The sequence below is a fragment of the Molossus molossus genome, unplaced genomic scaffold (genome assembly GCF_014108415.1).
Source record: "Molossus molossus isolate mMolMol1 unplaced genomic scaffold, mMolMol1.p scaffold_m16_p_12, whole genome shotgun sequence".
Lineage (NCBI taxonomy): Eukaryota > Metazoa > Chordata > Mammalia > Chiroptera > Molossidae > Molossus > Molossus molossus.
The window spans coordinates 12,254,369-12,279,883 of NW_023425347.1; the positions used below are offsets into that span (position 1 = coordinate 12,254,369).

The 25,515-nt window shown below is 45.3% G+C and overlaps 1 protein-coding gene across 7 annotated transcripts in view; it reads left to right on the forward strand.

The window, feature by feature from the left end:
* Nucleotides 1-25,515, forward strand: part of RREB1 (ras responsive element binding protein 1) — a 134,228-nt gene that overhangs the window by 44,255 nt on the left and 64,458 nt on the right. For 6 of the 7 annotated variants that reach the window (XM_036256250.1, XM_036256251.1, XM_036256249.1 and 3 more), the window contains exons 2-4: nucleotides 18,436-18,551; nucleotides 22,303-22,426; nucleotides 23,028-23,240. In XM_036256250.1, coding sequence (XP_036112143.1) covers nucleotides 23,070-23,240 — 171 coding nt within the window. In that variant the 5' untranslated portion in view covers nucleotides 18,436-18,551; nucleotides 22,303-22,426; nucleotides 23,028-23,069. Of the gene's footprint in view, nucleotides 1-7,976; nucleotides 8,279-18,435; nucleotides 18,552-22,302; nucleotides 22,427-23,027; nucleotides 23,241-25,515 lie in introns of those variants that run through there. The other variant, XM_036256252.1, reaches the window with a different exon arrangement.

The window sequence follows — 25,515 nt, forward strand, 5'->3', positions numbered from 1 at the left end:
AAAATGGAAAAATATCCTCGGGTGAGGATAAAAAAAAAAAAAAGTAAAAGCCATTTTGGGTTGGATGTTTAGAAAATGGTTTCTCTCCTCTCCGAGACCTTGTGCCCTTGGTATATGCAGAGAGAATCCACTTGTTTACTGTGTAGGAGAGCAGCTACTGGGTAAACTGGGTGTATGTTGGGAGAAACATAACAGGCTTGCCTCAAATAGCAGGAATACAAGATGCCACCATTTGAAATCACAGTTTTCTTCTTTTCTTCTAAGCCAACCATCCAGAGTAGGAAACAGATGCTAGATTCACCCCGAATAGGAGGAGAGGGTCCCATTGGGCCGCCTCGCTGCTGCCTTGAACCCATTTTGTTCCAGAGTACCTCAAGACCATGTGGTTGTGTCTAAGCCAGCTGAGAGTCCCCACTTTGTGCAGCTTCATTGTCCCTGGCCACAGGGAGGCCTTATTGTCACTGACTGCCACTGTCCTCCTCCCACCAGCTCCCCAGCCCCCAGGGTCCTTTGCTCCTTAGACTATCAGTTCCCCTTTTCTCTTCCTCCTACTCACAGCCTATGACCTGCTGCCTCTTTTCTTGAGATTACTGTCAGTAAAATAATTGAGTGCCTACTATGTGCTCAAGATTAAGACCTAACCGTGAGCTTCCTTAAGCACCCTTTCAGGTGTTCTTTACTCTCATCTTTCCAGATTCAGAAGGGTATGCCACTTCATTGCTAATGCTTTCACATTTATTTGGACACCTCACACATTCTCCTCCTTCCTGGGGACCTCATTCCTACCAGCCGTTACTGGATGGAAATGAGTGTTCCTCGTTCCTCATCCTGGACCCTCTGATCTCTGAATATTAGCTCACCTAGCCCAGGCCTCAGCTCTCTGTGGAGGGGTCAATCCCACGTGCACTCAATCCGGGTTTCTCGCCAATATACTAATCCCATAGGACCAAGACCTTCCCTTCTGATTCCTCTCCTTCTCGTCACTTTCCAAGTATCTAGAAAAGAATTTTGCTCACCTCCCCTTACCAATCACCATTCTGGTGTCTCAGGAAATCTAGTCTGTGGCAAGAGTGACATACTGCATAGCTCCCTTTCGGTCCCTGCAGTTCTTTGAAGGTGTTTACTTTTCCTTAGCTAGTCCCTTTGTTCCCATTTTAGTCCAGTCTCCTTCTCCTGCAGTCTCACACCACGTTCAAACAGGTTTTCTTAAACCTCTGACACCATTTTCCCCTTACTGCCCCAGCTTTCCCAGCTCCCCATAATTTGCCCCCCCTTTCTGCCCCCCAGCCTCTAATCAGGACCTGGCTTCTCATGGTGGTTACTGGGTATCAGTTCCTTCCACCCTCTCTTCCACCTGATACCCTTCACTTACACAAGGCCAGTGTTTCTTATGGACTCAGAATTAGTGTTGTATAGATGACACTGAGTTCTCTTATAGTCTTGTGTTTTCTTTTTTTCTCTCAACTAGGTGGTGAGCTCCTGGAACATCCCCCCCCCCAACGCACCCCCCTCTCCTAATCTAGTAGCAGATCAATAGTTATTAATTGAGGTAACGGACAGATGTATTTTTATCATCAAGAAATATTTGAGAGACTTAAGTGGAATATTTTCCCCAAAAAATCGTTTGAAGGGAGATTTCAGGGCCCATTTGTTTATTTTTTCAGAAAGGCTTTTTTGTTTTCACCTTCAAAGGACACATGAGAAAACAAGGACAGAGCCAGCCCCTCCCCCAAACACCTTTTAATCAGCCACTTTTCCCACTCCCCTCATTGTGACTCTTGAATTTTATAGTTAATATAATCCCTCTTATAGCCAATTTGTTTTATTCATGCATTGTAATATAAGTAACAACTGCTGGGTGCACAGAAGACAGTTTTAATTCTTGGCTTCTATTGAAAAGGATCACTAACGCCTCCATTACTTTTTGTTAATTGCAAAACAAACATCCTCCACAAGACCACACACTATTCTGGGATCCCTTTGAGACTCCCAGGAATTGCTAGTGCTTGGGCCACATTTACACCTATATGTGGATTTACAGAAAACCTCCTCCACGCCTTTGATGGCCTAGAGATGGTGATAATACGTACATTCAGGACCTTTTAACCCAGTAGCTTCAAGAAATTAACTCTCAGTCTTCTAACAGTTATTCCTGGAATAACTAGAGGGATAGAACAAAACTACAGAAACACGGTGACATAGATGGGGCTCACAAGGCCCCCCCCCTTCCTTTCTGTAGGATGAGTTTTGTTCTGAAATTATAACTATTTATAGCAGGCGTTGGGAGATTGTTTGATTTCACTAACTTTCATTGGGTATTGCCATATATTTGTCAGATGCTATTTAAAATTAATTACATGGTTGATCTCATCTTCACAAGAAAAAGGAAGGTTTGAAAGTTTTATCAAGTTTATCAACTCTTTTTCCCAAAAAAATGAATACCACATACATTTTACATATGGTTTTAAGGGTATGAATCTTATGCTTGTCTGTAGAACCTGAGCATATCACCCCTAATAGGTGGCCCGTAATGGGCTCATTTTTACAGAATGAACTTGTAAGCAAATGCCTACTGTGTGCCAGGCACTGGCTATGACTAGATATAAATTGGGGGGGAGGGAGAGAGGGAGAGGAATAGTTTCATATCTTAAGAAGAAATGCAGTTTGATTATTTTCATCCTTGTATATATTTTAAAATAATTTTAAATGACAAAAGTCAAGTGTACAGTGACATTATACTTTTATTTTTTTGAAAATCACCGTATTTCAATGACATGTATCTCACCTCAGGTTGCATTTTCCAGACTCTATCTAAATATATTATCAGAACTTAGAATGCTTAAAAGTTCTCCCTTGCTTCTTAAAGTTGATCTTACTTTAAAAAATATTTTCTCATGTTTTCACACATTGACCTTCATGTTTGAGGTGGGACTAGGCCTGAGCAGGTTTGGGGTAGATCGGGCAGGGTGGTGATGACTCACCTGGGAGAAATCAGTCTGGTTTAGGAGATGTCCCTCTGTTGTTGCTTTCATGGGTTGTTTCCCTTTATACATTGAACCTTTGATAAACACCCGAAAGAAAGAAGAATCATAGCAAAGTAAGTTACTTCTGGGATCACTATTATGATCCCCTCCCTTGCCTGCAGGTAAAACTGTACTGGGTCATCTTTATTTTTGCCTTACGGCTTAAAAGCCCCAGGTATCACACACAATAAAGACTACAATCTGGAAACCCAAGATTACTGGAGAAAGAAAAAATTTGATGAGCCCTGGCTGGTTTTGCTCAGCGGTTAGAGCGTCGGCCTGCGGTCCAGAGAGACCTGGGTTTGGTTCCCGCAAAGGGCACGTACTTCAGTTGCAATTTGTCCCCGGCTCTAGTTGGGTAGTGCGGGTGGCAGCCACTCGATGTGTCCCTTTCACGTCGATGTTTCTCTCTCTTCCTCTTTCTCCCTCCCGCTCTATCTGAATAAAAAATGGAAAAATGTCCTCGGGTGAGGATAAAAAAATATATGATGAATCCTGTGCTGTCGAGTACAACAGCCAAATAGCTGCTGGCTGTGTGTAGCTATTCAAATTTACATTAAGTGTATTCAACTTAAATAAAAATTTTAGTTTCTTAGTCACATTCACCTCATTTCAAGTGCTGGCTGGTCATGTGTGGCAGCAGCTACCATATTGGACAGCACACACAGAGTGTTCTCATCGGGACGGAACTCCAGAGAACTTCCAGCTGGACAGCTTGGCTCCAGAACATGTTGGTTCAACGAAGTGTTTCAGCTCCGCATCAGACTGTTAGTTTTATGTGGTAGGCTCTTTGATAGTGAGGGAGAAGGATGGATTTTATTCTTGTTTTATGTTTGTCAAGTTTTGTGTAGACTTACAACCTTAAGTTTAGGCTCTTTAAGCACTTTTCCCCCATGTGAGCAGCTTATGATGGTCAATTTTCATTAGCGATTTTCATGGTTTGACAATGACACATTTGTAGGGCTACATGGGTTATGTATTTCATAATCACAAGTGTTTCATCTTCCCATGCCTGGGAGCCCCCTGGCCCTCCTTTTCCACCTCCTCCAGGACCTTCTTTTTCCCATCTGCTCCTTTCTGTCTATGGACATTCTTAGGTTCTTTTTTTTTCTCTTTCTTTCATTTATTTTTGTTAACCCTCACTTGAGGCTATTTTTCCATTGATTTTTAGATAGAATGGAAAGGAGAGAGGGAGGAAGAGAGAGAGAGAAACATCCGTGTGAGAGAGACACATTGATTGGTTGCCTCCTGCACGGCCCCAATCAGGGCCAGGGATCAAACCTGCAACCAAGGCATGTGCCCTTGACCGGGAATTGAACCCATGACCCTTCAGTCCTCAGGCCAGTGCTCTAACCACTGAGCAAACCAGCTAGGGCTCTTAGGTTTTCTTTTCAATAGAACTGTCTTAATCCTGCTACTCCACAACCAGTCTCTTCCTGCTGTATTCTCTCCTGGATGGGGATTTTTTTCTGCATCTCATTTAACTGCCTTGCCACTCATTCTGTTGCTAATGCAGGCAGCTCAGCGTCTGTCTCTCTGGCCCTCATTTCTCACAGCCAAGGTTGGTCCCTTAGTGGTATTTCTGGGCCCCTGTCCTCCTCATGTCTGACCTTTAGATGGTACTGCAGTAGCCTTCTAGCAGCATTATGTGCCTCTAATAGTCCATCTTTATACTGCTGCCCAGAGATTTTAAAAATACGGATGTGATTATTTCACCGTAGGGTTTAAAAAAAAAAGCGAGGAACCCTTCAGTGGGTTTCTATGGCCACAGGATATAAAGTTTATCCCTATGAGGTGGAACCTTGACCTCCACATAATTTTGCCAGCCCATCATTGCCATTTCCCCCGCTCCACTCTCCCTCCTTGCACACGTCACAGGTGTAGCCCGGTCTCCCGAGGTCTTTGTTTTCATGGGTCAGAAACCTAAGGCAAAACTTTGGCAATTAGACATGGGATTCACTATTTTCCCCCCCAAATAAGGCCATTAAAAAGTCTATACTATTTACTGTCTTTGTCATCTCATTTTAAAAGGCCATTTGAGCCCTGGCCGGTTTGGCTCAGTGGTTAGAGCGTCGGCCTATCCGGAGAGACCCGGGTTCGGTTCCCGCTAAGGGCACGTACTTCGGTTGCAGTTTGTCCCCGGCCCTGGTTGGTCGTGCGGGTGGCAGCCACTTGATGTGTCCCTTCACGTCGATGTTTCTCTCTCTCTCTCCCTTCCTCTCTCTCCCTCCCACTCTATCTGTACAAAAAATGGAGAAATATCCTCGGGTGAGGATTAAATAAATAAATAAATAAATAAAAGGCCATTTGAACCTTAAAAAAAAAAAAAGAATTCAGCCTTGTGAAAATCTCAATGAAGTTTTTCATGTCACCTGAGAATGAAAACATAGACGTTTAGGAGCTAATGCTTTTGCAACACTGTGCTCCATCCAGATGTATCTCTTGGGTCTCCGAGCCCGCATGCACTTCCTTCTAACTGGAAGCTGCATCTTTCCTTCAAGCTCAGGTTTGCTTTTGCCCTACTGCAGCAACTTTCAGCTGGGGTCCACTAGAATTTTTAAAACATGCAAACATGCAACACCTGACTGACCTTTCTTCCTTAGATTGTCAAATTTAAAAAAATGACAACAGTCAACACAACAATAGCCATCCAGTGTGAATGAATCAAAATTATACCTTTTATTGTCAGATCGGTAAAAAATATGTATTTTTTGGTGTGCCACAGAATTTTAGTGGTTTATGTGTGCCATGAAATGAAAAAGGTTGACAGTCTCTGGCCTATTGCCCTCATGCTTGATGACGTACCTCTGGGGAGCCCTGCTGTCCTTAGAGTGTTTGATTTGTAATCCATTTTCCCTTGGATTGGAATTTATCTCTTGATGTCCTGTCTTCCGGTCTCCCTAGTCTGAGTGTCAGCCTTTGAGGCACAGGCTGTGTCATCATTCAGCTCTTGGTGGTTCTAATATCTGAAACAGGAGGCTAATGTCTAAGAAAGGTTGTTACCCCATTTCAGGTCTTCACACTGATACCAGATCTTGTCCTGTGTCTAGGGTACAAAAATAGTATAGAGCATCTTAAGTACCTAATCCTAACTCCCTGCAGAGAGCGCACATTGTTCCGTGAGCTCTCCTGGGCTTTGGTCGCCAGCACGCTGAAAGCAGCAAGGGTGGCCCCGGAACTCAGACTGCAGGGCACTAAAAAGACCCACTTCTGGAGGGAAACCTGTCTGGTGGCTGAAGCCATGGAAATGATAAGTGGGAAGAAGCTGTGAAGTTTTAAGGCCTGGCAACTTGGATGGATTAATGTGTCCTTTGTTTTCTCTTTCTACAAGCTAAAAACAATCCAAGGAGCATTTGCCTAATGTGAATGACAATAATATTTTACTGTAAACTTGAGTTGTACAGAGTATATGAGCAGCATGATTCTTTCAAAATGTCTATGATGAGCAGAACCAGAATTACTTTCCATATCGGTCTTCCAAACTCTTTCCCCATTAAATGAATCTTGGCTAGTAGGTTACAAAAAAAAGGTATCGCCACAATTAGTAATTTCTTGTGGGTGGAGCCTTGCAGGGATTCCTTCCTTGACCAGAGCACAGCATTCGAGTTAACTGCAAGGAATAAAGAGACACTAAGGGTATTTTCTTTGCATCCTGCAAACAGAATTTTCACGGTGGCCAGGTAGCAAATTGTTGTATAATCTGTTAGATCTTTTCTTTCCCTCTTAGGAAAATTCTGTTTTCAGATTGGGAACGTTCCAGGATGTCACTGGCCTTTAATAGAGTTTTGGAAGGGTGTCAGTTACAATTCCAACTCTCTTAAGCAACCAGGGCCACTATCTCTAGTTGTATTCTGAATTCTGTATTTTGGTTGTGGGGCCGGCAGAGCACGAAGTTGGGTTTGTGTGAACATGTATGTGCCTGGGTGTAGTGGACTTGCTCTTTCTTTCCAGAATTGTAAGGAAGCATCTTAAAGGGCTTTGAAAAACTTTCCTCGGGCATATTTAGTGAGCACGGTAGATGCCGTTGTTTCGCAAGTCTTCTACTTTCTTTGTCTGTACAGGTTGTTCCTGCTTCATGGCTGGGAGGAAATTGAGGATGTTGAAGAACGCTTGCCGTTTGGCCAGTGGGTCGAACCGGTTAGCTGGCTTCTGTCCTTAGACGAACCAATGGCGGGCCAAGTCCTGTGGCTGTAGGAGAGGGGCCACACAGCCTGCAAGGTTCTAGGTTTCACATGGAGACAGTGTGGCTGCTCTGGTCTCAACACCCTTTGTCACTCCATAATCTAGCCTCATTAAAAAAAGACTCTAAAAATATCAGCTTCGTTTTGAGGTGTTGGCATAAAATTGATGTTGTGGATTTAATCTGTAACCTGGCTTCTGTTGCTCATTTGCCACCATCCCTCCATGGCCTTGCCTCCTGCCGTCACCGTACTGTTTCTCTCCTGCCCTCTCACCTCAGAGATTCTCAGGGGCTAAGGGGCATATAGGCAAGAGCGTTTTTCTTTATTTTAAATGACTTTGGACGTATTCCTTATACTTCAGAAAAGGAACACTGGGGGACTGTTTTAAACATCTGATCTTATCATTCTCTGAACCCATTAACCTCAGATGTTGGTGTGATGCCAAGAAAATGGAACTCCTATCCTGGAATGGCAGGGAGTCAGGGTCCTCTGCTCTGATGTATCAGCTCCCTCTGGCTGTCCCATCCCGTAAGTGGCACACAGCCCCACAACTGCTTTGATTAAGAAGTGGTGTTTGGTGCTGTTTCCGATCCAGGATATTAATGGAAATGCTCATAGCGTTGGGCGCGCTAAAAACCACGCCAGTATTCCAGCAGAGTGGGATCTCATAGGCTGACTCAGGCCCGGGAAGGAAGTCAAAGATCATGTCCTCATCACTGTGCAGATGAGGGGACCAGTGTATTCCAGGCCACTTGCTTAGGCAGGGAAGCACATGGTGTACTGTTCTGTGTTCCAGTGGTTAAAGGGTGTTACTAAATTCTACTGAATTATTTTTAATGCTAGTAGTATAAACTCGGGGTTTTGCTTGAGCTATTGTAACTAACTTCTGGGGTATGTGCAATTGGATGAAGATAGCACTTACTTTTGCTGCAGACAGAACGTAAATATCTACCTGAGCCTGGAAAGTGAGTTCTCTTTCTTGGAAGTGGCCAAGCCTCTCCCACACTGAGGCACGGGGCATGCTGGTACATTGGACTTGGAGACTTTCAAAGTTGGAGCTGAAATGGATGCTGGGTAGGTGTTGCTTGGGCATGGTTCCAAGGTTCTGGAGGCCAGTAATATTTTAAACAAGTCAAACAGCCCCTCTAGGCGAGCTGCAGGAAATCTAGCCCTTGGCTTCGCATTGCTGCATGGTCAGCGGGAGATAAAAGTGTGGACTGTTGGAGGCACGGCCCCTCCTCCTATCAGTGGATGGCAAACTGTTAAGGAGAGATAAAAGGAAAGAGCAGGGATGTTCTTTTTGAACAACAGGAGGGTGCCTTTATCACAGGCATTCAAGTAAAACGACGGGATGAGCAAGAGATCCTCCGCTTATGATTGCAAATGCACTAAAGCAATTTTGTGTCATGAAAACATTGGTAGAGGCCAGTCTTTTTTCAACCAAAGTAGTCCATTTGACAGGGAGTGTTTGCATTACATACTGCTGAAGTAAATGGGCATGAGCTTGGTTTTCAAATCTTTGTGCTCCAGAGATTTTCCCTGTGCAGTATTTGACCCACGGGGACCTGGTGGAAGTGTCAGGCTGTCCATGGTCGAGTAGAAGAGCAGAATAGCCCCACATGGCAGCCATGACCAGGTTTGCCCATGGGAATGCAGGCCAGACCTGTTACCTGGCTGAACTCTCACTTATGTACCAGAGAGGTTAAGGGAAGGGACCTGTCCAACTGGTGTTGATCTCCCCTTTCAGATTTTCCTTCCAGTTCTTTGTAACTTGTGGGGATGGGTGGGGGAGCATTTAGGAGCTTGCAGATAGTTAGGTGTCTGTTTTTCAGAGTGAGGTTTGTAAAATGTGAACCCACATTGAAAAACCTGGGCATGGTCAGTGCCCTTTGTGAGCTTAGTGGGACAGATGTGCTTTGGGCACATTATGCTTGTTTCAGACCCTGCTGGGCTGAGGGGCTTGGCCCATCGTGCTGGTGCAGCATCAGTGTAGTTAGATCCCCAGAAGTTACAGTTGCCCTGAACTAGTCACCCTCCGCCACCAGGTGAGGGGAGCAGGAGAGGGCCAGGGGCCTGAGCCATCCTCCAGGACCATGCCAGTCCACAGCTTGCCTTCCTTTCCGGGTGCCTCTGCTGGTTAGCTCATCTGTGCTGTGGGTGCAGACAGAGCCTGCCCCATGTGCCACCTTCCGTCCCAATGCCCCATCATGCCCCTCAGTAGCTTTTGCATTTTGCTCAGTTACTTTAAGAAAATCCATTGACTTGCTAGTGTTTTGAATTGGTTGGTTTGCAATAAACACTCATCAACCATTTATATCTTGGGGAATTTGTTTTTCTTCATAGAAATAGTGGTGAATGATTTTCTCAGAGGTAGAATAGAGGAGGAAAAAGTCATTTGTTAGAAGGATTGAGGGCAGACCATCAGGTGCCTGGTAAATTCACCCAGCACAGTTGTTCTCAGCTGATGGTCGGGAATGTCTGGTTATGGTGACGTCTTGACCACAGCTGACAGCTTTTCCAGTGGGCGAGGAAAGATGTGATCTCTTCCTTCCACTGCCTTCTCTGAGCTAGCAGGGGAGAAGCATTTCAAGCAACACTGTCTTTTCACAAAGTAATTTTTATTTTATAAGGGCTACTGTGCTGAACCACCCTGAATTCTGGGAATTTAAAGCCCAAATCCTAGGTTAACCACCTGCCCTACGGGGAGTTAGCTTGCATCCAGCTCTTCCTCTGGAGGGAAGTAGAGAATCCTGTTGCTGCAGCTGCTGACCCTTTACCAGAGCATGCCACAAAGGCCAACCCCACAACCTCGGGGCCTGTGAAAGAGTTGCAGGATATTGCCTAAAATTGTCAGCAAACTGCTACTGAACTTTACCCCAGCTTCCTGCCCTAGGCTGTAAATGTGACTGAAGGCATGGAGATCCACTTCAGAGGAGTGCCCAGAACAGCCCCGTGACTGTGGTCCAATTGCCTGAGAGTCTGGGGGGTGGTGCTGGGTGTCCTGCACTGTATCCAGTTCTGTGGCTGGGAGGGCAGAGGTGTGGGAGAAAATGGGAGAGTGAGCCTTGTCCTGTGGGAGCCAGCAATGGGAACTTCCTCGATTAAGCAAATGTGAAGCTGACCAAGATTTGTTTCAGCAGCTAGCTGAAGCTGGAGGGTTTATTTCCTGCTCATCATACAGTTCGTTCTGCTCCTTATTGTCAGTGGGGTTGCATTTATGATAAACTCAAGTAAATTTAGATTTCATTGTTAAACTTAGGGGTTGGGGCCAAAGTTTTTTAAGATTATCAAACTGGCCCCTGCCCTCAAAGCATTGGCAATTTGATAGAGGCCCCAGGGGAGCCCAGGGTGAATCAAATCTTGGGGAGAGCTGGCCCAGGGGCTAAATACATTGGAATGTAGGGAGATAAAGAGCATGATGTTGATAGTCGTCCTGGGGGTACTGTTTCATTTTTAAAGTGTTTTCTTTTTCCAAGTTGTGAGAATTTATTTAGAAAGTTGCAGAGGTAGTAGAGGGGCCCTTGGAGCTTAGGAGAGAGAAAGGCAGAGGTAACTTAGGCACCTGGGAGGAAGTAGGGGGGGCAGGGAAAGGTGAAGTTGTTTTTCTGTGCTGTAAGGTATGCCAGGCAGGTATTATTAGCTTCATTTTCTGGATAAGAGAACTGAAGCCCAGAGACTTCAAGTTGCTCCGTTAGTGGCAGCAGAGTTTCTAGTCCAAGGTTCAGATGCCACATCGTTATAGTGCCAGGGTTTATTCTCTGCTGCCTGCCTGGGGAACTTATAGTACTATGGGACAGGGGCTGTCCTTTCAGAAGCCCAGAATCTAGATAATAGAAGAAGGATCTGATTTGGTCTCCTACCCACTGCAGGATCCTCTGCTTGAATACGTCTACGGACAGCAAGCTCATTCCCTTACGGGGCTTCATTTTATTGTGGGCAGCATTAGTTGTTCAAAGCCCTGCTATAAAGAATTATGGGGTCGCAGATCTGCTTCTTTGTGCCTCCCACCCAAATCTCATTCCTGCTATGGTGAACACATGAGAAGAGTGTAGCCATTTTCCACACGCTGACCTTGTGTTTTGCGCCCCGACTGGGGACTGGCCCACAACCTGGGCATGTGCCCTGACTAGGAATCGAACCAGTGACCTTTTGGTGCATGGGTCGATGCTCAACCACTGAGTCATACCAGCCGGGGTCTGAATGGTTTTTAAATCGTCCTCTTTGTGAGTACAGCAGAAAGTACAAGAACTTTAGCCCTGCCCCTTAAGAGCTGTGTAGTACCCAGCAAATAATCTAATTATTGCCTTATAAGCCTTGGGGAAGAATGTGGGGATATATGTAAAGTATTTAACAAATTTTCTGACTCAGAGTTTATGCCACAAATAGTGATCCCTAGTTATTGGGAAGGGGACATATAATTGGATATAGACTAGACTTCTGACATACTCTGACTTAAATTTCGTTTTCTATGACAGCAATATCCTTCTTTTCAGTTTTTAAATTCCTTAGCCAAGGAGTGATATGGAGGCCTATCCCAGTTTTTTTTTTTTGTTTTTTTTTTTTGATAAGCCAGCAGAGTAGATCTTAGGGTGGGGTGGGCTCTAGACTCCTAAACTTAATTCCCTGCAGGACACTCTTTCTGAGACTTCTTCTGCCTGAGCCTGGAAGACCCTTCCCTGCCCTGGGTTAAGTGAGGGTGTGGTAAGCCTCCTGCCTAGTGTGGGTGCTTCCTTATTCAGGCTTCCTTGGCTGCCCACCCCCTTCCTCACCAGCTTCCTCAGGCAGAATCGAGGACCATACAGGTTTCTGCTAAACTAGGCAAGAAGGTGATGAAATACCAGATTCTAGTGGCCTGGCAGAAAAGCATTGTTTAGGAAAAGACTGGCTCTCCTGGGGAGAGGGACAGGGCCCTCTCCTGGAAGAGCAGGGCCCTGGGTGACACATGGCTGCCCTGTGGCAGCTGCGTCTCGGCTTCATGAGTATGGCAGGCAGATCCTGTCAGTAAGACCTGCTCCCTGGAGCTGCAAGGACTGGAGTCCTCTTCTTCATGGTCTTGTTTACTGACAGAAAAGTTTACAATCAGGACTTTGCCCATCTCCTCTCTCTAAAGAAGCCAAGAGCCCTATGGAGAGATGTGGGAAGAAGAATAGGGTATCATAGGGTAGTTTTATCTAACATGTACTAGAAAAATCTCCACCTTTCCAGCAGTTCATCTTTTAAATAGCAAATGGAATCTGACTTCCACAGAGAAATTTGGTAAGCAAAAACCCGTCTTCCGCATCAGCACTCTCCCCTGCTGAAATTGTATGCACTGTAACAATTAAAATGTCCAAATTATTTTAAAGAGAGAAACTGCTTTCAGGATGGAACCTGTCACTCTCCCATAAGCCACTCCTTCCCCTTCACTTTTCCTGAATAGTAATGTTCCTTTGCCCATGACAGTGGACCTCGCCTTTTGAAAGGGAGCATCAGTAGCTCCCACCAGTCCTGGTCCCTGATCAGCACGGGGCACTGCTCTAGGCAGCAGGGATGCCCTCCCTTTGACTTTTCTTCCCAGCTGAGAGTCCACACACACACACACACACACACACACACTCACACACACCCCCCCTCCCCAAGGTAGTGAGGTAGTTCTGAGGCCAAGGGGGGACCATGGGGTGGCTTGCTTTCCCTCCTCTTCCTTACCCACCTCTTGTGGCACACTCACTGCCCAGGGGCAGCAGAGGAGAGAAGACATTTGAGGGCACCGTGAGGGTGTTCAGGGCCACAGGAAATTCTGGCCGAAGGGCTCAACTTCGGAGACAATCCAGCAGCACCCTTTAAGGAGCTTCTCCTCAAGTGACCGAGCTTGGTGAAGCGTTGGGTTCATAGCTGCCTAGGGCCGAGCTGAGGGGTTTTGTTTCCATGAACTGCAGGCTGACCTGGCCCTGTCTGAAGCTCACATCCCCCGAGTCCCCCGTCCTGAGGAAGCTAAAGTAGGCCCTGCATAGATTAATCCCCCCTTATTTATTTAGTATTATTTTATTGTGGCAGACAAAGCTGAAGTTAGAACCAGCACCTTGATTTTTGCTCTGAGGGTGGCTCCTTTCAAATTCTCACCAAAGGAAGCAGGGAGATCCTTGGTTTTGTGCCAACCTTCTTCCAGAATTCTGTGGAAACAGGAGTGCTGGTTCTCAAGGCTGGGTCACAGGGCCCTCCCCCAGGCAGGTTTCTGAGGCAGCAGTTCTGGGCTGAGGCCTGAGAAGCTGCATTTTCAGCAGTGTATGTTTAGGGTGTACCATAATGACCTCCGTGGATTGAGAACCTGCATTTCTAACAAAGGGCTGTGACTGCTGGACAGGGACTGTTTGGGATGACTCTGCTGGGGGGGGTCAGTGGCCACATGAAACTGTATAGTTTCCTTTGTGTGGTGTTTGCTTAATTTTGATCTGTACACTTCTGCCTACTCCCCACCATGTATGCTCCCCATATCCTGTCCCCCACGACTTTCCGCACATGCATGTTGTTGGAACCCCAGCACCTGAAAGTATGGGCACCCCCATCAGAGTTTCTCTTGCTCCAGGTGTGTATTCCATTTTCATGGAAACGGAAGTGACCTGGAGCACACAGGTCACTTCTGAGCTCAAGCTCTCATTGGTGGATCAGCTGGATGCAGCAGCTGGCACAGAACTGGGCTGTGTGGGAGCTCAGGCTGAGCCTGGTGGCTTCCTTCTCATCTCTGCCTGGGCGCTGCTAGCACACGGCGGTGTTGGATGTGGAGTTCCCGTTTCTTCGGCAGTGAGGGCATTGAAGGTTGCAGATTCTTGCCCTATGCAATGAACTTTGTGGTCTGAGATGGAAGTCTAGTCCTGCCTGTGAGGACAGAGATGAAGGTGGGAAGAGAGGTCCTTTTTCCTGCCTAGAAACAGGAGGAAATGGGAGGCCAGGCGCTGAGCAGTGTGGAAGGGCAGAAATGACTCAATATGATTGTGAGAAGTCAGAGACTGTGACTGAGAGGAGCACATCTGTTCTCAAGCCTTGTGCTAGGAGTTGCAAATTTTGTCCAAAAGAAACTTAACAGAGATTAGAAACTGGATTCCCATTGCTTCATCACCATGATCTTAGGGCCAGTTACTTAAGCCCCTACACCTTAGTTGTCTCATCTGTACACCTCATGGGGTGTTATGAAGATTAAACAGGTGACAGTATTCAAAAAAGAGTAACTGCCACCACCACTACAGAGTTCAAGTTTGGAACTAAGAGCCTGGGGTTAGTGGGACTCGGGGAAGCTGCATGTAGAAAATGGCCCCTGAGGAATCCAGTGGGGAGAGGGATGTTCTGGGGGAAGAAACTGAACAGAGAAATAAACCATGGAAACTGGTAGGCAAGAAGGCCAGAAGATAAACTGAGGCCAGAGATGGCGGGCTTTCAGTGGCAGGTTAAAAAGCCTATTTTCTGCAGTCTTGAGGCAGAGATCAAAAGACAACCCAAGGGGGGCCCACATGCCTGGTCTTAGGTCCCAGGGTTGTAGTCCCCCCACCCCTTTGTATTTTGCTCTCTTGAACATGGGTCCAGAGATGCATCCTCCCTCTTCTTAGTGGTTCTCTGCAGCAGTTGACAGTGCCTGATTGTGCAGGGCCTGCTCAGTGTGACACTCTAAGGACCCGTTGGACCAAAGCTCATGTCAGCAAGGGGGGAGGGTGACTTGCATGGGTGCTGCCCTATCCAAGACATAGACTGCACTCTAAGCCAAGAAACACATCAGCTTCCTGGAACTTGGAGCCCTCATTGCAGCTGTCTTGGGCCTCAGAGCACACTCAAGGCTGTCCTGGTTAGAGGAGACCGTTTTGCCCTGAGCTTGGCAGGCGGGGGAGAACAGGCAGTGCCATGCTGTGACACCTAGTCTGTTTGGTTCTGTCCCTAGCTAGCCAAGACTGGGGAAGAATATTTCCTTTCTGCCTCAGCCCATCCTTCCAGAGATGTCCTTGTTGCTTGTTAAGCTCCGTGGTAGCCCACAGCATTTTAATTCCTGAACTCCTCTGAAAGTCTTTTAGCTTATTCTGGTTGGATGGAACTGGCCAGCTAGGCTGTTCCAATCAGTGGGTCAACCAAAACAAGCTCAGCATAGCAGCCCTCCTGGTTTGGTGTTGTAAGGCTCACTGTTGGGGGGTAGGGGGTGTCTCTTCTGTCATCCCAGGCATCTAAACTTAGCCCATCTTTCCTGGGGGCCTTAAGACAGATTTTAGATCTCACCTTAAGAATCTGCAGGGTTTTCAGAAGCTGGATAGCTTTGTTTCTAGAGCATCTTCCCTTTTATCTTTCATCTCTTCCTTGCTATCTGGGACCTGGTTCTTTCTGGCTTTGCATAGCCTTGTCCCTTATCTCCTCCGGGCAGGGGAGGGGTTGGTTACCCTTTCCCTCCCCCTCATCCTCACAGTGGACCTCTGCCCTCTCCAAGTCCTGCTGCTTCCATTGGACCTAGGCAAGGCCCGGGGGGAATGTGAAGCCAGAGAGTCAGGACCCTCCCTCAGGAGCCAGGAGCCTCCCCTCCCCAGCCAGTGCGGTCACATTTCCCCTACACGAGTCATCTTCTAGGGCACAGCCTCCTGCACTGATCTTTTTTTTTTTCTTTTGCCCTGAGGCAGTATTGATAGAGGTAAGGGGTATCTTGGGTTTTCTTCCAAGAACTGTCCTGTACTTTTCCACTCTTTCCCACTCTCTGAGTTCTGTGAATCCCCCTGGCCTGGTGGAACCCAGAATGAACAGGGTAGCGACTCTTGTTACTCAGCTTAATTGCAAGACATTCTCAATATTCAAATCATTTACATCCAAGATCAGAGGATGGAAGTTTCAGGGTCAAGCCTGTCAGGTTGGCCCTTTCCTCCCCTTGGTTCCGTGTGTGCTGAGAGCTTATTTGGACTTTTTAAAGTATCTTTTTTTAATTGAGGGGAGGGAGCATGTTCAAATTTTGAGACTCTTAGTTATATTCTGAAAAAAATTTTTTCAAAAATTTAATTTTTTTTAATATGTACTGAAAAATTTTTGATTCCAGAGACTCGTCTCTCTCATGTGTGTTTTTCTTAATAATATATAACACTATAGTTCACTTATTTGGAGATCTTTGTGGTATTTAGAAAAAAGTAAAGCTGCCCTGGCCAGTGTGGCTTAGTGGTTAAAGACTCAGCTCTTGGACCAAAGGGTCTCTGGTTCGATTCCTGGTCAAGGGCATGTGCTTGGGTTACAAGTTCAATCCCTGGCTCTGGTTGGGGCGTGTGCAGGAGGCAACCAATTGATCTCTCTCTTTCTCCCCCCTTTCTTTCCCTCCCAATTCTCCTTCCCTGCCTTCCTTCCACTCTAAAAATCAATGGAAAATATATCCTCAGGTGATAACCAAAACAAAAACAAAAAACAAGCAAACAAACAAAACATGGAGCTATTCCTTTCTAGACTTTCTTTCTAATAAAACGTGCCAGTAATTGAAAAAGGAATAATTACAGGAAAACCTTGCCTTTCTTTTATTTTTAAACAGTGTTTAATTTCACCTTAGGCAACTTTACGTTTAGGTGGGTGGGGATGATTGAAAACAGCAGTTCTCAACCTGTGAGTCGGGACCCCTTTGGGGGTCGAATGATCCTTTCACAGGGGTCGCCTAAGACTATTGGAAATATGTCTTAGGAACCGGGACACCGCTCCTCTATCCGCCGCCAGGCGGGTCCGCCCACATACTACGTGAGGAACTGTATTAAAGGGTTGCGGCATTAGGAAAGTTGAGAACCACTGATCTAAAAGAATGTTTTGTTGCAGTATTTCTGAACCCTCATGGGATTTTTTAATAAAATTGACTTGATTCATAGTTTAAAGGAAGGTGGGTTATGTATCAAATAAAGCCAGGATTCTTCTACTTATCTCGAATGGGTTTTTGGGATCCCTGGCCCTCCTGATACTGAAAAATAATGTTGGGTGTAGAGAATGTGCATGTTTCTGTGGGAGGGTCCAAATTTCCATCAGATCCTCCAGGAGGGTCTTGCCTCCAAGAGACATTGAGAATTACTGGGGTGGTAATTAGGGCTCCTCTAATTAAGGGGTCTCTGCCTCATTCAGGGGCAGTCCCTATGGGTCAGCTCCTTGTTTCTTGATACTTTGTTCAGAATCCAAAGAATTTTTCAAAAGAGGAAAGGCCCAAAGAAGAAAAGATGAATGAAAGCAATGAGGTATAAAGAGAGAAACTCTTCATGGTGTCAGAGACCATGAGGAGCTGCTCCTAACTGAAGGGCTAGGGAGGGAAGCTTCCTCGCACCAAACCAGCAGGCTGGCAGAGGTTTGCCACCTCGGGTGCTCAGTAATTCCACTGGGCAGAGTTACGAGTCAAGATGCTGGCTGGGCGTTCACATGATTGGGCAGCTTTTCTGACTCTCCAAAAAGGGAATAAACACGAGCAAACATACCAAGCAAGTATTTCTTGACCAGTTTTGTCTGTGTGGCAGTTTATTTTACATCTTTAGTTTTTACTTCCCAATTTTTCACTCTTCAGTTTAACTGTGGGATGCTGTTTTCAGAGAACTAGCTCTGGGAAATGCTGCACTTCAGTTTTCCCTCACTTTGCAGAGGGCCAGACACGCCTTCTCCCCAGCCAGACATTTGAGGCCCTTGGCACCCAGAACAGACATTCTCAAGCTCTTGAAGGCTGCGTGTAATTTGAGTAGTTTTCTACACTCTTCTACAGAAAAGAAAACATGTATTTGGTCCTATTTGAACTGTTATGGACACTTCACCCATCACTCAAGAAAAGATGTAATAATTCTCTTTTACATTGAGGGACTGTTTAGTTCCACATTTTTTGCTTCAGTTCTTTTTTCCTCTCTGTTTCTGATAGCACTTGATGTCTTGCCCTTCTCTACCCTTTAATCTGGCCATCCATCAGCATTAACATGCCATCAAGATGCTCGAAGCTCCACCTGGAGCCAGTGGTCCAAGCCTTTCTCGGGTCATACTGCCTTAGGCATTGTTGGAGCGTGCTTGGGGAGTTCCCCTCTGTCCAAGGCACACTTGTCTCTGGTTGTTCTTGCTTACATGTTGATGGCTGACGGGGTGGAATCCACCTCGGAGCTGGAAGTGTACTTATAAAGTACAGGCAGGGTGGGACATGTTGTCTTTAATTTGTGACTCCTGGTGGAATTGAGTGGAGGAATAGAGAGATGGTATCGTTTTTGGTGTTGACTCCCTCATAATGTCACCTTTTCTCATTTTTGTAGGTTGCTCCCACTCTGCTCCAGAGGTGGTGGCTTTGAGGTGTGACTCTGCCCACATTTGGGCCCAGCCAGCACCAGCTCCTCAGTAAGGAGGGCCAGCTTGATAAGACAGAAAACAGGTTGGTTCAACTTTATTGACTTTCCGTAAGTCACAATAACATTAAATGTTGAGTCTTCCTTTCTCCCTTTGTCCTTCCCCACATGCCTTTGAGTTCCCTCCCTCTTCTCCAGGTCCCCAGTGGCTTTCATGCAAAACCACCACAGTGAGGTTGTAATTGAATTGCTAGTTCTTCTTGACTTATTGGACTAGAGGTGTGGGATGAGAAATCTCGAAAAGGGTACCTAGTGTTTGTCTCACAAGCAAAACACTTCATACACCCCCATTTCCTGCTTCTTGCTTACCACCCCCAAATCTAGACTGTGTTAAAAATTGGAACACCAGGCCAGCCCACTTGGCCATGTGAATGAAGATGGTGAATCTTTTTTTAAAATTTTTATCCTCATCCGAGGACATTTTCCGATATTTTGTTCAGATAGAGTGGGAGGGAGAGAGAAAGAGAGAAACATCGACGTGAAAGGGACACATCGAGTGGTTGCCACCCACATGACCCAACCAGGTCTGGGAACAAACTGCAACCGAACTAAGTGCCTTTAGCGGGAACCAAACGCAGGTCTCTCTAGACCGCAGGCCAAAGCTCTAACTGCTGAGCCAAACTGGCCAGGGCAAGATGGTGAATCATTTTATATCTGTGATTTCAGAATTTCATCTGAGTTACCAGTCTTCTCTGATTCCAGTTGGAGGAGATTGTGTTGGAATGGGATCATCGATTTTCATTTTCATTTTATTTATTTTTAAATCCTCACCTGAGGATATTTTTCCATTTATTTCCAGACAGAGTAGGAAGGAGAAAGAAAGAAACATTGATGTGACAGACACATCGATTGGTTGCCTCCTGCACAACTCCGACAAGGGCCAGGGACCAAACCGCAACCAAGGTATGTGCCCTTGACCAGAATCGAACCAGTGACTCTTTGGTCCATGGGCCAATGCTCTAACCACTGAGCAACTGGCCAGGGCTTTATTTTATTTATTATTATTATTATTTGCAGTGGTGGGGCTGATGTGCAGGATGCTGTCAGGGAGAAGAAATTGGCAGAAGAGAGAACAAAAATATTAAGACTGTATCTATAAAGAAAAATGTGCTTTGTAAATGGACCTTAAACTCTTAAACTTATATTTCATTCCCTGAGATTGAGTATCAGTAAGTTTAGGTTAGTTAGAGTGGATTATTTCTCTAATATAGTCTGGGGTCGGGCATGGGGGAAGGTAGAATTGACTAATAATGGCCCACTGGCCTCTGGTTAAATTATCGCATAGATGAGCTCAGTGTTAAAATAGATTTATTTTCCCATCATGGAACAATGTGCTACATTGTGTTTCAAACCAGGTTCTTTCCCTCCTCCCCAGCATCGTTGTCCCAAAAGAGAATTCAAGTATAAGAGCAAACTGGAGTAAAACCTTGCAGCAGCTCAGAGGGGCTGTTGGGGTTGCTTCTGAAATAGCTCTTCGGGGATGAGTGCCATGACTCTTCAAACAGTATAGCTGGGAGTTTTGTTTTGTTGATTGTACTTTCAGAACGAGATAAGCAGTCTCTATTTTTTTAAAATTGCTATTTACTTACCTTCAAACCAGGAAATGGAAGTAAATGTAGGTGATCTTGGTGTCATCAATGGGTTATGTCACACTTTATCCCAAAGAGGAAATCGGTTTGGCAAGTGTCTTCTTGTTGGGACAAAATGGAAAATGAGTGTACCAGGCTTTTCTCTGTTTCCAATGGGGATAAGCCCTTGCGACTTTCAGCCCTTATGTTGGTTAGCTATCTTTAATGCTAGGTATTGTATATTTAAGACACTTAGGAAGTTTGCAAGAATGTGTCTGATGTTATAGTGACTGTGACAAAAGGTCTTACCAACAATTTGACTTTGCTTAGTGAATGTATTTTTGTTCATTTCATATTGAATAGTTCCCTCCTCTCCACTTTCTTTTCCTACACAATGATAGAATAAATTTTATTTTTTATTTTGTTCTAAAGTTGTTTTACTCTAACCTATTTCAGATTTGAGTAAAATCTACCACATTTTCTAATCTAGGAGCCATAGGACAAAAGGAAGATCATCTTCTAAACTCATACTGTAAATTGGTAGAAAGGTTAATTTTTTTCTTACTTGCATAATTATACTAAAGAAGATTTCTAGTCAGTTATTTTATCATTTGATGTACATTAAAACTATGGGGGAAGTATAGTTAAAAGAATGAAGATGATTTTGGTATTGGAGGTGTTCTCACTTATTTGAGTCAAACAACTAATTGCATGCTGATTGATTACAACAATTATAGGAGACTGATGATACTTTTGTTAGAAATCCATTACGAAAGAATTGAGGTGTGTGTACACTTACATGTGTGCACTTGTGTCACATGGTCTTAAAGAGAAATCTCCCAAATAAAGTTTCAAAGACCATTAGAAAGGGGAAAGTTGAAGCATAATGAATACATTTAAATGGTCTTTGAGCGTGGGGAATCTTCACAAGACGACAACAGCTTGTTTCTTTTCCTTTAATTTTGACCCTCATTTTCCTCTGTGGATGAGGAAATATGTGAGGGGTGTGTTTCTGCAGTCAGCCCTTTCAGTTACTGTTGGAAAGCCATTAGGTTCATATCTTCAAAGTGTCTGTTAAGAAGAAGGCATATTTTGTCTCTTGACGAGAAAAGGATTATTCCTGAGATTTTTTCTGACGTTTCTGGTAGGATTTTGGCTTGGGACTTCTGAGCTGGTTGCAGCATCGCTTAATGAAGTTATGTCCCCAGGCCTTGCTTGTTCTGGTGCTGGATATACTCTTGGCTGCTCTGGGTGTTACCACTTGTCCTATCCTTGGTCACATTGCCTAAGGTTGGAGGAGGAAACCACAGGAAATCATGTTTTTTTTGTTTTTTGTTTTTTTATATTCTTCCCAAGCATTCCCTTTGCTGTGAGATAATGAGCTTGATCTTTGACACAGTTGTGGACTTGTCAAATTTACTAATGCACACTGTGGGAGAATAGGCGTTAGCTGTGAAATACCATCCCAGGTAAAATGAGGGAACTACTTTACCTGTAGAACACCAGTGGCCATACCTATAGCCATCACACTTGTAGTTACAAAGAATGTAACTAAAAAAGGCCTGAAGAGGTAGGTTTTGATGTGGCCATGAGCCAGTTTTCCCTTTGATCATTCTTTTCATATGACCTAGTTTCCTTTAGATCTGACCTAATAGCTTCTAGACTGTGAGGCTTTAGGGAATTCCTCAACTGCCTTGTCTTTGCTCAGTTTTAGGTAGAGGTGGGTCAAGTTGAAGTCTGTGAGTCCTTATGGGGCATGAGGGGTGGGGGTAGAGTATGAAAGAAAATTATAACACATATAGTCCAAAAAAATATATACAGGGTATCTGTAGAGTCTATTACATTTTGAAAATGAAATGTATTTTAACACACACTGGCTTTATAATTACACTTTTTGGGGGACATCATGTTGCGCACGGGCGCGCGCACACACACACACACACAAATATGGGCTTCAGAAAGGAAAATACCGCAGTCCTCCTGGCTGTGAGGGTGACAGCACTGTAGGAAACATCAGTTAAAGTTGCAAAACAACCACAGAATATGGTTTTGGAAGAAAAAGAAGACTTAGAAATCGCATCTCATCTGTGCTTCCTGTATTCCCGTGAATTTCGTGGTCTGAGATTACAGCAAATAAATGGTTTCAGTCTTTTCTTCACTAAGTTGAAAAGATATACACTGAGTCTTTTTGCCTTTGCTTCCCTTCTAGTGTGAACGAGTGATACCAAGAGAAGAAAAAAAAAGAAGTGAAACAGACTATCTCCTCCTCCACGTGGATGATAGCTATAGCAAGGGAAAATCTCATAGTGTATCAGTTGGGGCAGAAAATGGAGGTAATTGGCAGTGGGCCGGGTTTTCTTCTGTCCATTTCCTGGGGTATAGGTACATGACCTATTTGCATTTTTAAGAAGCAATCTTTTATGTTGATTTGATTTGCTTATAATCTTAATAGGGCTGGTACCTCAATTGTCTTACACAATTTGGGCCCATTGAAATCACTGGCTTGCGGCAGGGGAGTGGTGAACCCTGAGATCCTCAGTTGTCAGGCCTGCAGCATTCCTGTAGTACTAAATGAGTTAGGTTATCAGAGGGAGCTGGCCACATGGCAGCTCCCTGGGCTTCCTAATTGTTGGCTCAGCCTTTGCCACCCTGCCTAATGAAAGATTAGGAAAGGCAAAGAGAGCTGCCTGTGGTGGCTTTGGGAGTTGTGTTGGTGGCATACACTTGGGAAGGAAACAGGTTATTCTTTGATATGACAACACTTCATTGAGGTGAAAGCTGAGGTCATTACGGGTGTGTGAATGTCAGCTGAACTGAAGACAGGGTTTTAGGTGTTTCTGCCTAACTTGGTTATGCTAGCCATGGCCAGTGCCACCTGGCTCTGACAGAGTCCTAAATTTCCCAATGATCACGTCAGCAATTTCCGATTTTCAGTTCTATGGCAGAGGCTTCTTAGAAGCTTAAACCCTTGTCCCAATGACGTCAAGTTCGCCTATTGGCTTGGAAGGTTCAGACTTGTCTTCCATCAACACCATGATGTCAGCGGTAATGAGTGTAGGGAAGGTCGCCGAGAATGGTGGGAGCCCCCAGAGCATCAAGTCCCCCACGAAGCCTCCAGGACCAAATCGGATTGGCAGAAGGAACCAGGTAAGCTTCTGTGTGCTAGGTGGTGACCTCTGGTCACTTCATTCTCTGAGATGTTGAGAGAAGGGTGTTCCCTTGAGCCTCAGCAGAGACTAATCATTTTTCAAGTGTGAACTTTTCATAGCTTCTTTGTTTCCTTTCATGGAGAAAATGTTATATGCTGTGTTGTCAATATTGATAAAGGCGCCCTGATTCTCTGCCTGTCACTTGATTTGATTGCCAGCGTTCTTCATCTGATGGCCAAGGTGTAGACCTTCACTTAGTCCTCTGCTGTGATGTTGTTCATTTCCTTACCCAGCTGGTTAATTTGGTTTTACCTCCTTGATTATTGTTTTAAGTGTCTTCGATTAGGGAGCGAATAAATACTGGTTGTGCTGGGGCTGCTATCCAGCCTTCCATCCTTGACATCACAGAGTTTGGCTCCAGAGAATTCCACTTCAGAGATGATTTAGTCCTTTTGAACTTGTAGTGGGCATCAGATCAGGAGAAGAGGGAAAGAGTGAATGAGTGGGCAGGGTCTGGGAGGGTTAATGGTATAGTCCAAGTCCAGTCCCTGTGTTGGGAAATGAGTTGAATCTTTTTTTTTTTTTTAATCCTCACCCCAGGACATTTTTCCATTTTTTGTTCAGACAGAGTGGGAGGGAGAGAGAGGGAGAGAAACATCGACGTGAAAGGGACACATTGAATGGCTACCTCCCGCACGACCCAACCAGGGCCAGGGACAAACTGCAGCCGAGGTACGTGCCCTTAGCAGGAACCGAACCCAGGCCTCTCTGGACCGCAGGCCGATGCTCTAACCGCTGAGCCAAACTGGCCAGGGCATGAGTTGAGTCATTTGATTGATGTTCAGAGTGGGCACTTGCAAAGGGGCTGCTATCCTGTTAGCAGCATGTTCACCAAAGCTCAGGGAGTGAGGTAGAGAGTAAATAGTCCTTATTTCTTCTCTGAACCCATATGATATGAACAGACTCCTCCACATTTAGTTTCTGGTTTAACTGATTCAGTGGGGTTACACCAAACCCTCAGGGAGTAGGCAATCTTAAGAGTTTGTCTAGATACCAGGGATGGAGACGAAAGTAAACTTGTTGGGCTTTTGTGAATTGTTTTTTTTTTATTAACAATCCTACAGTGACTGTCCTTACATAGAATTGTCTGAGCATATCTATGCTGATTTTCTATGAATTCTTAGAAGTAAAACATTAATTAAGGCTTTTGATATAACTTGCCCTCCAGGAAAAGTTGTTCCAGCCTAAAATTCCTCCAGCAGCTTGGAGGAATTTGCGTGTTGGTTTTCTCTATGCTTTTCTCAGTGCTGAAGACTTGACAGAGTTAAATAATGTTTCAGGGTTGGAGCATTGATACTTTTTTCTCTCTTTTTTTCCTCGTCTCTGCGTGCCTTTCTTCCTATGGGTTCCTGAGAAAATACTCAGCCTGTGTGACTGTGGCCTGAGTCAAGAAGGAGCGCTAGCTCTGGGAAGAAAAGGTTTATTTCCACTCTCACATGACTGTCTGTCCACCTGCCTGTTTGCTCATCTCTCCATCCATTCACTCATTTCACAGTGTATACCAGCTCCTCCAGCCAGGTACTGCACCAGGGTACCAGGCATTTCAGGATGAGTGAGATAGACACGGTCACTGTCTTCTCTTTCTTCTGTTTTACCAGAAGAAAGTGGTAGGTAGGGATCACTCCTCCTTAAATAGCCCAGCATTGCCCCAACCGGGGCAGAGTTGGCACAAGTTCAGGCTCCAGTCCTTTCCCAGTGGTTCAGAGACAATAGGTAGAGCCCTAGGAAGAGACGCACAGTCCCTCCGTCCTGGGATGGTAACTGGGAGTGACTGCAAGTGTGCTGAAGCAAATGGTACAGGTGTGTGCCTGGGCTGTCTTTCATCTACCTCCCGTACCCCCAGGTTCCTTGGGTTCTTTGGGGCACTGGCTTCGTTTTTTAAAGGAAGGTCTGGGCCTGAGGTAGTATGGGAAAGACAGTACACTGGAAGAAAAAGCAAAAACAGTGCAGTGGGGAGAGAGAGTCCTTCGTCCGCACCTGAGAGTGGATGGGGAGGGCAGAGAGGGAGCCCTGGGAGGAGTCCCGTGGGCGCTCGCACTGAGTTCCAGGACAGATTGGCCCCAGCCGACGCCGACGTGGTGCCAGACCATTCTGTTATGGAATGGCTCGTTATCACATTGGCTGCTAATTTTATCTGTCAGCTCAGGAAGTGTGCTCTTTCCACCAGCGTGGCCCCAATAACTTGGTTCAGAATCCTCCAGTAGGGCTTCTTC